Source organism: Arachis ipaensis, chromosome B9 (assembly GCF_059453495.1).
Source record: "Arachis ipaensis isolate K30076 ecotype BB chromosome B9, ASM5945349v1, whole genome shotgun sequence".
Classification (NCBI taxonomy): domain Eukaryota; kingdom Viridiplantae; phylum Streptophyta; class Magnoliopsida; order Fabales; family Fabaceae; genus Arachis; species Arachis ipaensis.
In genome coordinates this window covers 131881392-131895391 of record NC_142444.1, presented here as the reverse complement: position 1 = coordinate 131895391, position 14000 = coordinate 131881392, and the positions used below count along the sequence as shown (strand labels likewise).

General features: G+C 31.8%; 3 protein-coding genes across 4 annotated transcripts; all 3 read right to left on the bottom strand.

Moving 5' to 3' along the window:
• Positions 1–1112: 1112 nt before the first annotated feature.
• LOC110267141 (uncharacterized) lies at positions 1113–1783 on the bottom strand. Its single transcript, XM_088498360.1, has 4 exons — positions 1592–1783; positions 1389–1490; positions 1335–1337; positions 1113–1271 (listed from the first exon to the last, which is right to left on the bottom strand). Exons 1-4 carry the CDS (start codon positions 1781–1783, stop codon positions 1113–1115), a joined length of 456 nt encoding a protein of 151 aa, XP_088354486.1.
• A 93-nt stretch (positions 1784–1876) lies between these two features.
• Positions 1877–4286, bottom strand: LOC107615874 (replication protein A 70 kDa DNA-binding subunit B-like). Its single transcript, XM_021112005.2, has 10 exons — positions 4137–4286; positions 3883–3956; positions 3687–3793; positions 3464–3560; positions 3229–3350; positions 3044–3128; positions 2821–2932; positions 2425–2579; positions 2188–2317; positions 1877–2068 (listed from the first exon to the last, which is right to left on the bottom strand). Exons 1-10 carry the CDS (start codon positions 4284–4286, stop codon positions 1877–1879), a joined length of 1224 nt encoding a protein of 407 aa, XP_020967664.2.
• A 7132-nt stretch (positions 4287–11418) lies between these two features.
• Positions 11419–13653, bottom strand: LOC107615875 (mRNA-decapping enzyme-like protein). Of its 2 annotated transcripts, XM_016317894.3 has the most exons (5): positions 13386–13607; positions 13248–13288; positions 13113–13162; positions 12478–12622; positions 11419–12312 (listed from the first exon to the last, which is right to left on the bottom strand). In XM_016317894.3, the coding sequence occupies exons 1-5, from the start codon at positions 13542–13544 to the stop codon at positions 12252–12254; spliced, it is 456 nt and encodes a 151-aa protein (XP_016173380.2). In that variant the 5' UTR covers positions 13545–13607; the 3' UTR covers positions 11419–12251. The 2 variants fall into 2 exon arrangements, with proteins under 2 accessions (XP_016173380.2, XP_088356449.1); XM_088500323.1 differs by lacking the exon at positions 12478–12622 and having other exon boundaries at positions 13386–13653.
• Between the last annotated feature and the right edge of the window lie 347 nt (positions 13654–14000).

Sequence of the window (14000 nt, the reverse complement as noted above, 5' to 3'; positions counted from 1 at the left end):
ATTTGTACAAAAAATCGGATGCATCCAAGTGAAATTCTTCATTCTGACAATAGAATAATAAAGAAATCAATATCTGAATATACAGAGAAAAAAAAAAGAATAGAATATCAAACCCAAAAAATCAAAGATACAGAAAGAGAACAAATTAAAGAGTAGTAACAATACACATGACGTATCTTTAAGATACAAATTACGGAAACCATCAATTGATATCACACCAGAGAGAATTTTATAGAATTTTCCACTTTTAATCACAACAGTTTTTTTACATTAAATGAATAAAGATATATCATTTAACAGGTAGAAATATAAGAGATAAAGAGTTCCAGTCTAGAGAACATGGTGAAAAAAAAGGCAGAGCATCAACATTATTAATTTACTGAATTAAATCCCCAATAAGAAATACAACATCAATAATTCAAAGATTAGAAACTAACTTAGCATCATAAATGAAATTAAAATAAATGTCTTGTTTTCTAATAAAGTTAAGAATGTGACCTGCAAGACATAAAAAATTTTTAAAATAAAAATACCACTAACAAAAAAAACACACACACACACAACCAACTCCTAAATACATTACCGATTCCAAGAGAAACAACTCACTCATCAATTTTAGATTACAAACAATAAATAACTAAATGTTAAACATATCCAACTAAAATTCAAGTGGGGTATAATAACACAGATAAGAAAGTACAAATCAATTCAACAACACATGAATATTCAGTCATCTAAATACCATACATTCACTTGGCAAAACCACATAAGTTAAGGAATAAACTAAATTGTGGAAGGAGAGATTTCTATATCATAAAAGAGCTACTGCATTATATTGAATTTCAAAGAAATAAGTACAAAAATAAAGGGCTAAATAGCTAATTTGCCTAGTGGCTAATGATATTGTGTCCACACCCTAGCACTTAATCTATTACATGAGAAAGATGCCCAAAAAACAACCCAAACAAATTATATAAAACATGAAAACACACAATATTCTCATCCACTACAATCTAATGCATCAAATGCTATTACATGGACACAACCAAATTACCTAATGCCCTAGATTAGTCCTAATCAGTAGCTCTAGTTAACTGCCATGGGCAGCCACCTCAATTAACCCTATGTCCAGAGGAGCCGTCATTCCCAGAGCCACAAGACTCATTAGCTTCATCAAATTGCAGCCTCAAAGATCTTCTCAACCTCTTCAACGAAGGCTTCACATCTTTCTCAGCATCAACAGAGCCTCGATTAACGCCAACCACATACTCCTAGTGTAAAGAATTGCATGAAAAAACCTAATTAGAGGGATAATTAATGACTTCTAGTCAAACGAACTTGATCATAAAATTAAGCGCCCTGTCAAAAAAAATGGCAACACTACTCACCTCTTCACTTTCATCAACTTTATCACATGAATTTTCAGAACTATCCACTTCATTTAACTTATCCACCACAGCATCAGCAGACTTTCTCTTGAGGAGAGGACACTATTAAATGACACAACATATTAGGTTTAATTTAAACACAATTAAAAAAAGGGTGAAAAGTAATACAGAAAAAATAATAGAAGAAACTCGAAGCATAGAACCTTAGCATCTTCATCGTCTCCCAAGTCAACAACACTTGATTCCTTTTGGATACATTGAGGCAAACCAGCAAAGAGCTTAGAGCAGCTGGAAGGAGTCAATCCTAAATTCGGTGATTTGGTAACCTTAGAGGGTTTCCCAAATGATCCTTCTCCTTTTGGTATAAACCCAACCTTGGATAATACAAAGCACATCCGATATAAGACATGAATAAAGGTGGAACAACCAAAAAATGAAAAATTTAAGAAAGAATTTATTAAAATGAAACAATAGGTGCGAATTCCGTTTTATACATTTTCAGGACTCAAATCTGAACCAGAGAGCTCAAACATTCCAACTATTGCAGCATCATCACAAACACGCCTCACTGGATAGGTCCCTTTGAATTTCTCCATCCCAACAGGCCTACTAAGAACCTTGAACAGCATAGTTTTTCCAACAATTTCTTGGAATATAGGAGACTGTGTGCCAAACACAACCTACGAACAATATAAAACAGACACAACAGAAAAAATGAATCGGTAGAAACCGAAGGATAAGAAAACTCTTTAACAATAAACTCAGCACATAAAAAGAATATAGCATTCGATTAACTTACATCAATATCCTTAAGATGTTGTTCAAACAGCTGGGCACAAGTCTTATTCAGTAGGTAACTTGCCTCACAATCAAAGAGGACAAAAATAGAAATACCAGTGGAATCCTCAACCAACACCTTCACTTTAAACCTGAATTTTTTTAAGATGCACATAAATACTGGCCTAAGGTTAACAACTACGCAGAAATAATTCACTATTTAACAAAACACAAAGGAAGCATTGTAAAATATTTATACCTAGGAGTCACATTTGTAACATGGATGTTACAAAATTGACAAAAGTAAATCCCAGATTCTACTTGAACACCTCTGCCACACACACAAGCAGAGCACCACCAAGGACTATCCTCAACTATTTCAGCTATCTTCGCTAGTACAACAAAAGTTCCAGCCTAAAAATATAAGACCAGGTCTATAAATGTTAAGACATTATAACCAAAGATAGTTGTAATGCAAACTAAAACTGAAAAACTAAAACAAATACTAACAGCATAGTATTTTCAAGTACAAAAGAGGACAAAAGGATTAATATCGTTCCAAAACAAAGCAGTTTTTACTAACGAATAGAAAAAGAAAATTTAACACAAATTATCAAGAGTAAAGATGATAAAAAGAAATTAAAGTGGTTCCAACCCAGTTGTTATCATCAAGCGACTTCACAGTACACCTAGGTGTGAGCTTCATAAAGTCTTCTTCTATTCTGATATTTTTTCCAGATCCAACAATGCCAATGGGTTGGGATGCACTAACTCCATGTGGAATAGAATTATTAACAAATACAGCACCAACTTAAATAAGTAAACAATGACAGCAACAACAACAAAAAACACAACAAAAACTACATGTACAAATATACCTTTTCTGAAAAGCTGCCACCTCTGGGATGTCAAGATTAAATCCAAGCTTTGATGCAAACATAACATTCTGAAGTTTAACTCTACCTGAAAAAAAAATAGATACATTGGTTACAGGAATATAGTGGTAAAACCAAGTGAACTTGGATAACTGACACACCTGAAATGAAATTTACATGATACAAACCTCTAAAAACCTTAACTTTGGCAAGTTGTAAAACCACAACTGGCTGTTCAGCATACCCAGAAGACAGAAATCGATTAAGTTCATCAACATATTCACCAAATAAGGCACACTGAATCCTGTGACTGAAAACAACCAACAAAATCACCTACAGTATTAGAAACTTGACTATACAAACACACCGAAAACAAAAAAGAATCCCAATAAGAGGAAGATGTAGAAATTAAAGAACGCTAACTCATTTTCAGCAAGTTCCATCATAGCCATCTTCATCTTCTTTCCATCTTTATCATATTCTTTCTCTTCTGACACAGAGACCAACAGACCCACAACATCTGAAATAAATATTAAAAAAAACTATTAGAAAATAATGACAACAAAGCAACATTCTACAAATCAGAAAGAAACAAGACTGCAATCATTCCAGACAAAAAAAAGTATGAGCAAATAGCACAACATACCAACTAAGAAATCAGAATCCTCTTTGGTTTTCAAAAGTTCAGTGAATGGAGAGATTGTAAGAGCAGATTTTGGAATAAAATCACAGATAACATCCCTGACAGTGGTCCTGAATTGGAAAATCAACTTAAACTGATGCCTAGTGGCCTTATAAGATCCTTGGTTTGGCACAACAGAGAAGAGCTTCATTACATATACTCGACCATCTCGGAGAGAAGTTGTTTGAACCTGTAAATCATAGTCTTCCGAACAGTAGCTTGTATCTTGCACCCCTACCAATCAACATAAATTATACTAAAAATCTGATAAATGACAAATCGAATAAACAAAAAATCAAATTTAAATGAAACAAAATTTCAGACCTCGATATAAAAAAGGCAAGGAGAAATACATCTAAATACAAAAAACAAATAGCCAAAAATTTTTAGTAGATTTAGACCACTATAACTCACAGATTCATCAACCAAAATCATCTCCATGGAATTTGGGAGAAGCTGACCAGTGAAAGTCGGAACAGTCCAAAGCCTAATCACCCTAACTTTGAGGTTCCATGCTTCCTTCTCAGGATTAATCTTATTAACCATATCCATGGCAGTTGTCATATTGAAATACAATTAAAGGGATGAAAGAGAAAACAAATTTCAGTCAATCAAACAGCAACTAAGAAACACATACAACAGCAACATGAATGTGAGAAAAATCTGCCATGATCAATGGGTTCTGTCTTTATTTATAAACACAAATCAATTGAGTAATTTGAATTTCGAAATCCATAGAACCCTTATTTTGAGAGGGAAAAAAAGAAGCAAGATAGATATTTGAAAGATATTGATATTGATTGACCTTAGATATCAATCGAAAGATATTTGCGGGCCCCACTAAATAATCCTATATATAGGACCTAAGCTAACAACAATTGATACACAAATAAGGTGTATAAATGGTAAGCTATATTAACCCTAAGTTATCTTCTATATAAATTGTAAGTTAATAGGAGAAGAGAGGATGGGATGAGAAGAGGATGAGAGAGAAGAGAGAGATAACAAAGACAACATGAGGTAACACCTAGAGAAAAGCGAGAACTAAAAATAAAAAGAAAACCTATGCATAGATTTAGGAGTGGTAGACTTAGATGAGGACACCTTTTAGTATAGACATCATTATTTGATTAGGCTTCCTATATAATTATATTTCCAATGGAAAATATATCATATTCCCAATGAAGATACACACAAGATAATTATCTATCTATGTAGTGAAATACCAAAAAACAAAGTGGCCATCAATAAAGTTCAAAAATTGTGCTCAAAAAAAAAAAAAGATATACAATCAATGAATGAACGTATAAACAAAAGAGAGTAACAAATAAGAATATATATTTTTTACTAATTTTATTTTAAAAAAAAATAAGAGAACAGAATCAAAGACTCAAACTTCTCAGAAAAATATCAACATAAGCTCGATAGCTAAACAGAAAATATAAACCTATTTTAAGTAAACATACGCAAAGAGAAATATCTATTAACTTCATCAAGCAGCTCGTTTTTCCTAGCAAACAGATCCTTGATAATTTAAGACGATGGGATACAAAATAAAAAAAAAGTATTTTAAATAGTTTACCAATAAAAATCAATTGGTGTACACTTGTACATAAATAATTCCCAGGTAATTTTGACTTTCAACCGAGAAAAAAAAGGCACAAATGTGAATTTGACACTCAATTTGGTTGTGAAACTAAAATAAATTTCTGGTCTTCTATTAAAGTGAAACTAAAATTCATACCACAAGTGATTTAATATCACAAATGAAACTCAAATAAAATTTGATGAGTATCTCCAAAATAAAAAACAAAGCAAATAAAAACATAAAAAAGAGAGAAAAAGACAGAAAATAAAACAAAGAATAGTAACAAAACTTCTAAACAACGTTTAAAAATACAACTCAACAAATCTAGAACCTGAGATTCGTCTCTATAAAGTGGGATAAAATATTTCTCACAGAAATTAGAGAAACTTAAGGAGATAATGTGAACCGACTCAATTTACATAGCATTTTCAATTATTGAATTGTAAATAGCTGAAAAACTATTAGAAAAATAACGACAACAAAGCAACATTCAATAATTCAATATTTATCCGATAGTATAATACCAGAAATTTCAGATTGAAACAACTAAAGTAAAATTATTGCCTATGTTAATTCAAAATTGAAATTCACTGTTTAGTGAAATTTCATGGACTAAGTTTTGAATTCCAAAATATTCTTCATCTTCTTGTTTAGTGACTAAGGCAAACCAAAAATAAGAAAGGAAGGAGTTTCAGAAGGCATACAAAAGAAGAATTTACACCAACAGCATCCATCCCAAGGAATTGGTGATTTCGGAAGAATGAAGGAAGAAATTATAAATAAATTTCTTTGATAAAATAATAGTATATCTTTCTATCACCTAAGTATCCCATGCTTAGAAATATCACAATAAGGCATCCATAAATTCCTTTGATAAAATAATTTATTTCAAAAAGAGTTTCATCTGACTAAACAAACATATGGACTTAGCCAATTTCAACCACAAGATTGCAAATAAATCTTACGGATGGACGAAAAAGCTAGATGAATGTGCCAATAAATACATAGAAACCAAGATAGGATGTTTTTCCGTCATTCATGGTAATTTTGCAGCAGCAAGAAGAAATAAAGAAAAGAGCATCATATTTGGGTAACAAATTATAAATGTATGCATGAAAAATCAAGGTCATGTAAGGATATAATGCCCATGCACTATTCTACGCAAAGTACATAATACAATAGCAATTATAATTGAAATCCAAGATAAAGATGATAACAGAAACTTGCCAATCATCTCTTCATCATTTCCCGCTTTTCTGCAGCAAGTGGCTCAACTCGTCTGATTGCCTTCCTAGCTTGATCATTTGAAGGATCAATTTTTAAGATCTTTTTCATATCTATCAATTGATATTTGAAAAAATAACTAAAATTAGTGAAGTGAAAAAATTATGGTATGAATGAACTCAATGATGCGAAAAGGAAAAAAAAAACCTGAATGGCACCAGTATGCAGAACATGTACTTCTTCATTAAGATCCAAAAAATAAGGAATGCATAATGATACTCATACTGGCTTTCCCTAGGTTGGCAAATACCACATAACAGTGGCACCTTTCCAGTTTGAGAAACTACACTTACCCCCCTTACTGTGCAAAAGAGAATAAAGTTCAAGTCTTGCTTAAAGTAAAATAACCCCTAATATAAGATTTGAACTTACCAGGAATGGTTTCTTCAAAATGTTCAAGCTTTTCATGAGCTTTTCCTCTTCTTACTAAAGCTTTAATGTACACTGGATTCATATCTAATGCTTTTGGGCATTCTTTAACTGTGTTGTCATATTTTTCTTGGAATATGTTTAGCATAAGTTAAAGGAAATTAGATTCTTGACTTAATCAATTTCAAATATAAAAGGGTAAATATGATGCAAGATTCCATACCAGCTTTATCTATGATTAAAATGACTTCAAAAGATATGATTGAAAAATAAAAAAAAAGGTACAAAAGAGTTGAACCACACTTAAAAGGGTCTAGTTTGCCAAAAATGGTCCCTTGGATGGATGCATAAGGTATCTAGTTTGTGAGCTCCCATATTATACTTTTACTTTAAGCAGGCCTCTTAATTAAGCAAGTTGAGTTCATGTTTTCCTTAGACTATTTACATTTTGGAAATAATAAATATGTATATTAAAATATGCATTATCTCAAATAACAAATTAAAACCACAAAAAGGAACAAATTAAACATAATTTCTATACAAAAAAAAAGGCAGAAAGAGAAATTATTTAACTTAAGTTGCAAACTTTCTGAGCCCATTTCCTTGTCCAGAAGAACTGTGCTGCAATCTCATATCATAATGCAGCAAGGATCCTCAATTGATCTTTTAAACACCTTCATATACCAACAGATCACAATAAAAAATAATACTAACTTAACATTTGCTTGAAAGACAATCAAATAAATCCTAGAAAACACGATTATAACCTTCAGCTTTAGGATAAAGAATTTATCATGTGACACCATTATTTTTTTTCACACAACGTGAGTCCAAATTACAGGATAAAGAGTACCTTGTTACAGAGCGAGAGCAAGAGAGGCACCCTGGGACCAGCGTGATCAGACCCCAATATAAAAGGGGAAAAAAACAAAAAATAGTTAGTTCATGTGTATTTACTCAAAACACATCAAATAAAATCCTAAGAACACAACAGATCAATAAGCATAACCATATATCAAAAGATAATGATACAGATTTATCATGACATCAGTTTATTTTTTTCTTAGGTTATGATAACAATACAAATCTGAAGACATCACATAAACAGTTAAAGTTAATCCAAAATTTAACACCTCACAGTAAAGTTAATCCAAAAGATCTCATCAAATGAGTTCAAAATTTAAAAAAAAAAAATAAACTTACTTTTTTTTAACCCAAGCAGCAATATATTTTTATTTTTAAGAAAAAAAAATCCTTATGAAAACCAAACCTGAAGTCAATTATATACGAGATAGTCTCCAAAAAAATAAGGACTACTAAATATTTGTTAATAACTTATTGAAAATATAAGTTCTAGAGAAGTTATGTAAAAATTTAAATTAAGATTTTAAAACATGCCAAAAATACATGTTGAAAAATATAATAGTAATACTCTCAAATTTAAACGATATAAAATCACTATTAGAAAAATTAAAATAAATAAGACAATAACCCATCAATGAAATGCCAACTTCAAAATTACAGGAAGAGATCAATAAGCATAACAATATGCCAAAAGCATTGGAGCTAAAACAACATGAAATTCATATAGATTTAGAAGAAAGTGAAAATGCACCTATAAGACAAAAAAAGGCACAATGACACCAACCAAAAATTACACGTTTAACACATCACATATGGAAAAAACGGTAAACTTAATCCAAAGATGCTCATCAAGTCAGTTCATATTTAAAAATTATAATTCTCCACTTTTTTTTTTCAAACCAAGTAGCAAGGTATTTATATTTTTAAGATAAAATCCTTAAGCAAAGCAAAGCTGAAGTCAATTATACACAAGAGAATGATACAAATCTGTCATGACGTCAGTTTATTTTTTTCATGACATCAGTTTATTTTTTTCTCAGGTTATGACAATAATACAAATCTGAAGATATCACATAAACAGTTGAAGTTAATCCAAAATTTAACACCTCACAGATGAGAAAACAGTAAAATTAATCCAAAACATCACATCAAATGAGTTCAGAATTTAAAAAAAATAAACTTGCTTTTTTTTAACCCAAGCAATAATATATTTTTCTTTTAAAAAAAAATTCTTAAGGAAACCAAGGCTAAAGTCAATTATACACGAGATAGTCTCCAAAAAAATAAGAACTACTAAATATCTGTCAATAATTTATTGAAAATATAAGTTCTAGAGAAGTTATGTAAAAATTTAAATCAAGATTTTAAAACATGCCAAAAACACATTTTAAAAAATATAATAGTAATACTCTCAAATTTAAACAATATAAAACCACTATTAGAAAAATTAAAATAAAAAAGACAATAACCCATCAATAAAATGCCAACTTCAAAATTACAGCAAGAGATCAATAAGCATAACAATATGCCATAAGCATTGGAGTTAAAACAACAGGAAATTCATATAGATTTAGAAGAAAGTGAAAACACACCTATAAGACAAAAGAAGGCACAATGACACCAACCAAAAAATACACGCTTAACACATCTCATATGAAAAAACAGTAAACGTAATCCAAAGATGCTCATGAAGTCAGTTCACATTTAAAAATTATAATTCTCTACTTTTTTTTTTCAAACCAAGCAGCAAGGTATTTTTATTTTTAGGATAAAATTCTTAAGCAAAGCAAAGCTGAAGTCAATTATATAAAAAACAATGATACAAAACTGTCATGACATCAGTTTATTTTTTTTCAAGTTATGACAATAATACAGATCTAAAGATATCACATAAACAGTTAATCTTAATCCAAAATTTAACACCTCACAGATGAGAAAATAGTAAAATTAATCCAAAACATCTTATCAAATGAGTTCAGAATTTTAAAAAAATAAACTTTTTTTTATAACCCAAGCAGCAATATTTTTTTTATTTTTAAGAAAAAAAATCCTTAAGGAAACCAAGACTAAGGTCAATTATACACGAGATAGTCTCCAAATAAATAAGAACTACTAAATCTCTGTCAATAATCTATTGAAAATATAAGTTCCAGAGAAGTTATGTCAAAATTTAAATCAAGATTTTAAAACATGCCAAAAACACATTTTGAAAAATATAATAGTAATACTCTCAAATTTAAAGGATATAAAACCACTATTAGAAAAATTAAAATAAATAAGACAATAACCCATCAATGAAATATCAACTTCAAAAAGACAGTAAGAGATCAATAAGCATAACCATATGTCAAAAGCATTAGAGCTAAAACAACAAGAAATTCATATAGATTTAGAAGAAAGTGTAACGCACCTATAAGACAAAAAAAGGCACAATGACACCAACTAAAAAATACATGTTTAACACATCACATATGAAAAAACAGTAAACTTAATCCAAAGATGCTCATCAAGTCAGCTCACATTTAAAAATTATAATTCTCCACTTTTTTTTCGAATCAAGCAGCAAGGTATTTTTATTTTTAAGATAAAATCCTTAAGCAAAGCAAAGCCGAAGTCAATTATACACAAGATAATGATACAAATCTGTCATGACATCAATTTATTTTTTCTCAGGTTTTGACAATAATACAGATCTGAAGATATCACATAAACAGTTAAAGTTAATCCAAAACTTAACATCTCACAGATGAGAAAACAGTAAAATTAATCCAAAATATGTCATCAAATGAGTTCAGACTAAAAAAAATTAAACTTTCTTTTTTAAACCCAAGCAGCAATATATTTTTATTTTTAAGAAATAATCCTTAAGGAAACCAAGGCTAAAGTCAATTATACACGAGATAGTCTCCAAAAAAATAAGAGCTACTAAATCTCTATCAATAATTTATTGAAAATATAAGTTCCAGAGAAGTTATGTAAAAACACACATTGAAAAATATAATAGTAAATTTAATCCAAAATTTCTTATCAAATCAGCTCAGAATTCAAAACAATTAAACTTCCCTTTTTTTTAACCCAAGCAGCAATATATTTTTATTTTTTAACAAAAAATCCTTAAGAAAACCAAAGGTAAGGTGAATTATACACAACATAATGATACAGATCTGTCATGACATCAATTTTTTTTCTCACCATCTGCGGCCAACAACAAAAATTAACAAAACCATACGAACATCATGCTCAGAAATAAAAGAACAAACAGCAATAACAGATTCCAAAATAAACTTAAATTAAATGAACCCAAAACCCTCACATACCTACTTCCATGATATATTCATGGATTGGCAAGACAAAACTTTTTCTTTCTACAAAACTCAAACAATATTGATCTTCCATGCCAATCAAGTTACCAATCATTGGCTTCGAATATGAGACACAAATAGCTAGATTCAGATGAAAAACAATTAAGGCCTTAAAAGTTAGAATAGTAGAGGAAGAAACAAAAGAAACTAACCCCTTTATTACTGGAGAAATGGCTTTTTACATTAACTAAGACATAATATAAGCAGGCAGAAGATAAGACCCAATTTTAAAATTTTCCATGTGGATAATAGTTGTAAGGGATACATAAAGAAATTTCTAACACACAATATATCCTTACTTATAAAATCATGCAAGAAATCTAAATGGAGTACCCGTGATTATGCTCATCGGGGGCTCCACTGCGTACAAACACTGGCACAGCTTTGCATAGATTGGGAGGATCTAAAAATGAGAAAACCTACATTTACCGGATAGGCATGAGTGGATAATTTTAAAACCATTAACATCTCAAATTAACATCTCAATTTATACATGTTGAAAACAATTGATTAAAGAATGGAATCAAACAGACAAATGATCTTATCACCTCTCCCAACCAAAAAAATTAAGATAACCATGTCATAACATGGCCTAGTCATTAGACCTTGCATGCAAGTTAAGCTCACCCAAGATAAAATAAAAAATGTAAACCAATAGTACATAGGGGTCTTTCCATCTTAGTTTATGTGTTTTGTTTTAGAAGTTAACTGTCAGGGTAAGTTAACCTGGTCTGTTATTTGTAGTTAGTTATAGACAGCTGTCAACAGCTTCTCAGTTGGTAATTTATACAAAGTTGTAAGAAGTTGCACTTCTAAGTGCTACTATTAACACATGGGCCTGATGTGAAACTTATTCAACTCAATACAGACAAGTCTCAACCTTCAAAATCAGCTCACTTTTATCTTTTCTGTCAACTTTCTCACTCTTTCCTTCATATGATGTAATAGAAGAGTAGAACACCATTTGAACCAGAAGAAAAAAGACATAATAGGTAAAACGATCCCTATAATCCATGGGAACAGGATAAGGTAGTGGCGCTAGATAGAAACATAGTAGTATTATTACCTCTTTGTAAAAGACACCTTTGACTTTGGAGGCACCTTAGCATATGCATTAAGGATCCTGAAAACCAGCCAATTTTAGGTGAATAACACAATTGCATGAAAATAATACAAATTGGAGAAAAATTTTGCTGTAAGACTAAGGCATAAGTCACAATATCGATTATAATAATTAAAAAAATTGCAAACTATCTATGTGTAACTCGGCATTTCCATGTTTCATTACCTGTTAAAAAGATTTGCAACCTCTTCACATTCACGTGCATTATAGAACCAGATGCCATTCACTTCTTGAGCAGCATTTCTATATAATAGATAAGGAACTTGAACTTCATACTCGAAATCCCCCAAAAGATTATCCACCAAATTTTCTGCTTATGCAGACAGACCAGGGCTAAATATAGGGATATTTGGAAGTTCTCAACCACCATGTACATAGCAGCAAAGTATATACCTCACCCACAAAATAATGTCTACAACGCTTATATTTACAGCTTGCATAATTACTAATTTCACTGTACTCACAATATTGAGTGCAACATAACAACTATGGTGGAATTCCAATAGCCAATACCTAAGCCCAAATCCTACAATATTAGGGGCAAGATCACAACTAATAACTAAAATCGTGCTCTACCTCGGACCAGGAAGCATATGAAAAAAAATCTTAATTGCGTTACCGACAAGAACCCAAAATGAGAAAATGAGAAATGATACTCGCAATACTAAATTTCCAACAACCATCGCACCAAACCATGCCCGATTGCCTCAAAAAGGAAAAAAAAGGCGAAATTCTTTCTATAAAATAATTAAAAGAAGTTTGTTGACGACAAAAAAACAAAAGCAGAAAGACTAACTAACCAATATTGCGACGGTTCATCACAATAAACTGAAATCGCGGTTGCGTGTTCCTGAAAAAATCAAACAAAAAGCAATCGGATCATGGAATTCATGAATTGTTGCGATATGATGAAGGGAAAGGAACAAAAAGTAGACCTTTTGACAACGAAGAGGGATCCCTCGACGTCCTTGCAGCTCTACAAATGGTAATCGCAGAAAGAAGAGAGAGAAAGCGTTAGAGAGAAAGATGGAGAATGGCATCGATGAAAGGAAGGAGATTATAACGGAACGAACCCATTGGGAGAGGTCAATGTTGAACTCGTAGAAGGTGACGTGTGCAGCGGTGATGAGGATTTCCTTGACGAAGGGGTCGATGCACTGAAGAACAGTGAGGTTGAGGAGCTTGGTGCTGTGCTGGTCGAGATTGGGCATGAGCTTCCCGTTCTGAGACATTATGGAACCACAAACACAAACCCTAGAATTTTGCGGGTTGGGTTTGGGGTTTGGATGTGTTGTGTGCCTGAGAGTGAGAATGGAAAAGGAGGAATGGAATGGAATGGAATGGAGAATCAGAGAAGAAAGAGAGGTGAACCAACTCAAAAAACCCTTAAGAGGAAGTCGGCCACGGAGAGAGAGAACACATAGGCCAGAGGTCACACTCACCACATCAGAGGAAGAACTCCGTTCCCGTCGAGCCCTCCTCCACCCCGTTATAATCCATCTCGCCTCTTTGACTCCTCATCGCCCTCTTGGTGTGATCATTCCAATGCTGCTGCGTTTGGGAGGGAGAGTCACTGCCTCAGAAGGAGAAGTCTCGAGCCGTCCTCCGCCCCATTATAGTCCATCTCGCATGTTATGTCTCTGTGGGTTGGGGATTTTGGAGAGGTCTGCTGCCTCCACCACGTTCTC